At 40.9% G+C, this 2500-nt stretch overlaps 1 protein-coding gene across 2 annotated transcripts in view; it reads left to right on the forward strand.

Annotated features, from left to right (window-relative positions):
- Positions 1 to 2500, forward strand: part of LOC111322623 (WD repeat and coiled-coil-containing protein) — a 9560-nt gene that overhangs the window by 6949 nt on the left and 111 nt on the right. Inside the window, exons 4-6 of one of the 2 annotated variants that reach the window (XM_088730115.1) lie at positions 89 to 259; positions 1150 to 1350; positions 1755 to 2500. The exon at positions 1755 to 2500 is cut by the window's right edge and continues 111 nt beyond it. In XM_088730115.1, the coding sequence (XP_088586241.1) occupies positions 89 to 259; positions 1150 to 1316 (338 nt within the window). In that variant the 3' untranslated portion in view covers positions 1317 to 1350; positions 1755 to 2500. The remainder of the gene's footprint in view (positions 1 to 88; positions 260 to 1149; positions 1351 to 1754) is intronic. The other variant, XM_088730114.1, reaches the window with a different exon arrangement.

The following is a 2500-nucleotide window of genomic DNA, read 5'->3' on the forward strand; positions in this document are numbered from 1 at the left end:
ATTACTTTTCTCTAGTTTTGGAAAAATCAAAATGAAGTTTGCCATGTGATGAAACATTGTTGGTAAAGTTTTCCTCTTCAATTTGCAGAAACTCCAAACAATTGGTTTCGAGAAATACAGGATGTAAAGGCGACAGTGACAACATTTGTTTCGCAGATGAACAAAAGGCTTTCTACATTAGAGAGAGATATTACAAAATTTAATTCAGATCAAAAGGTCTATCACAGCCAGAATTTGTATCCACTTCAAGAAAATGCAGGTGCATTGTGGCTGCAGTTCATCACTGTTCTCACAATTTTAACAGGAAATCAGTATCTGAGCAACTGTGCTGCTACCCCTCCCCTCCCCTCCCCTCCCCTCCCCTCCCACCCTCCAACCCAACAACAGTCAACTGATAACAGGTTAGGGTTTATTTTGAGTGATTTGAGGGGTTGGTCTGCAGTTGTTGAGATACTGACATAGACCCAAAGGTCATTTAGAATATTTTTAAGGGTGAAATTTTCAGGAGTCTGTTGGTCAGTTTTTTTTTTTGACCAGTTTTTATCAGTCTCTATCTAGCTGATCCTGCAACCTCCAACATTATAATGCTAATATGAGGTTAACTCTAAAAATTACAGAGGGTCACTATTTGAAAATGCTTTAATCCCTGTTTTTTTTTTAGTCTTTTCTTGTGTCACCACTGTTACCAAGGTTGCTGAAATAAAATTAACCAATGGCATTGCAGGAAAAGAACATTGATTCTTAGGGAATTGAATCGTAGCAATCAGTGCTGGGGACCAAAGCAAGCAATGACAACAAATAATGCAGGCGGAATCCATTGCTTGTTTTCTGTCATTGGAGTGGTCAGTCCTATGTAGCAGAACCCCCTCCTCCTCCTCCCCCTCCCCCTCCTGTCATCCTCCCCTTCCCCCTCCTGTCATCCTCCCCCCTCCCCCTCCTCTCCTCCTCCCCCTTCCCCTCCTCTCCTCCTCCTCCCCTTGTTTTCCTCTTCCCCCACCCCCTCCTCTCCTCCTTCCCCCCTCCCTCCCTCCCACAGGTTATAGAAGCCACATTTTAATTGTGGAAACTCGAGTCCAAAGGTTTTTTTTAGACTTTTAATCAATAGAAATTTTGAAATTTTGAGACTGGTCCAATTTTGTTTCTGAACAGAATTCGTTTGCGTGGTTTGGACTGACGAACTAACTGGTGCGGTGGAACAGGAGAATTTCCTGCTTGACAAAGGGCGACTGAAACTTCGGACCATAAAGGAGGCCTTTAATGCTTCGCTTGTTAGGATATGTATTGGTAAGAGATCTCATTACGTGGCAATAGAATAGAGGGATACATTTGCTACATGGATATCCTTACGAGGTGACGAGACAAAGGTTGCATTGTGTAAACTGTTGAAAAATCAGGACAACTTTTTTGTTCATATGATAAGGAAATTCTGGGTCTCTGAGATTTTTTTTAAGCACATGATACTTTCAACAGAGCCAATCCAAGCAGTATGCGAGACGCGTGCACACATAAACCAAGTAACAGCCTATCTCACCATCAAGTTCTTTGTTACTCACTGGTAGAGCAACGGAGGACGGAATCTGAAGGTCTATCACTTTATTCCCTTAGAATTTTTTTTTTCTTTTCCTACACTCGTGTCAAGACAAAAAACGTCTTTCTCAGTCTCTTCGTTCCTTCACCAATTAAGAACCAATCTAAACTGGCTCCTTTTTCTAGCATGCAAAAGATTAGTAACTCTGTTAATTTTCCTGTTTCAGGTGATGTACCTTGCATTGTTTCCTTTGGAGAGGGGGATTTCATCCCAATACGTTTTGTCAGTGGCTCTACAGTTCAAATGTCTGGACATTCTAAACATCACTCGGCGAGCTCATGAACTTCAAGTTCTTACTCGTATTCATTCGCCAAGATGTGCACAATATCGCCATGAAGATACAAGTGGAGCTAACCATAAAGTCCTTATTACACCCCAAATGGTATTAATGTGGCAATAAGAACTAGAAAAAGTACTCAGCGATTAATTGGTCAATTTTTGACTAAAGAGGGACAAACATACTTTTGTAGTGTCATCAAGTAAGAATCTGAATCTGAAAACATTTGTCATTATTGACAGTATTGTGAATGTTCTAGAGAACACTTAGGACTGTTTTTTTACTTGACTCCTTCAATACAGAGGGTGCCATACTGATGAAATGATGGCAATACCCCAACCACTTGTTAACTTCAGGGCTCGACACGAACGGTAGCCCACTCCACAGACCAGTAGAAATTCAGTTTTGGTGAGTGGTTTTTCGGTTACCATTAGCCAGTTTGGCTGGTAAACAACTGAAATTGTCGTGGCATCTAAGATGTCACCAGCCACTTGGCTAGTAAGTTGAAAAGTTAGTGTCGAGCCCGGGACTTTTCATTCCAGTTTTCTTTGAAATACACTACTATACATGTAGTAAAGCTGATTGAAACTGTTAGCTGTAAAACATTCCGTCACAGACATAAATAACTTAAAGAA

The sequence above is a fragment of the Stylophora pistillata genome, chromosome 8 (genome assembly GCF_964205215.1).
Source record: "Stylophora pistillata chromosome 8, jaStyPist1.2, whole genome shotgun sequence".
In the NCBI taxonomy this organism is placed as follows: domain Eukaryota; kingdom Metazoa; phylum Cnidaria; class Anthozoa; order Scleractinia; family Pocilloporidae; genus Stylophora; species Stylophora pistillata.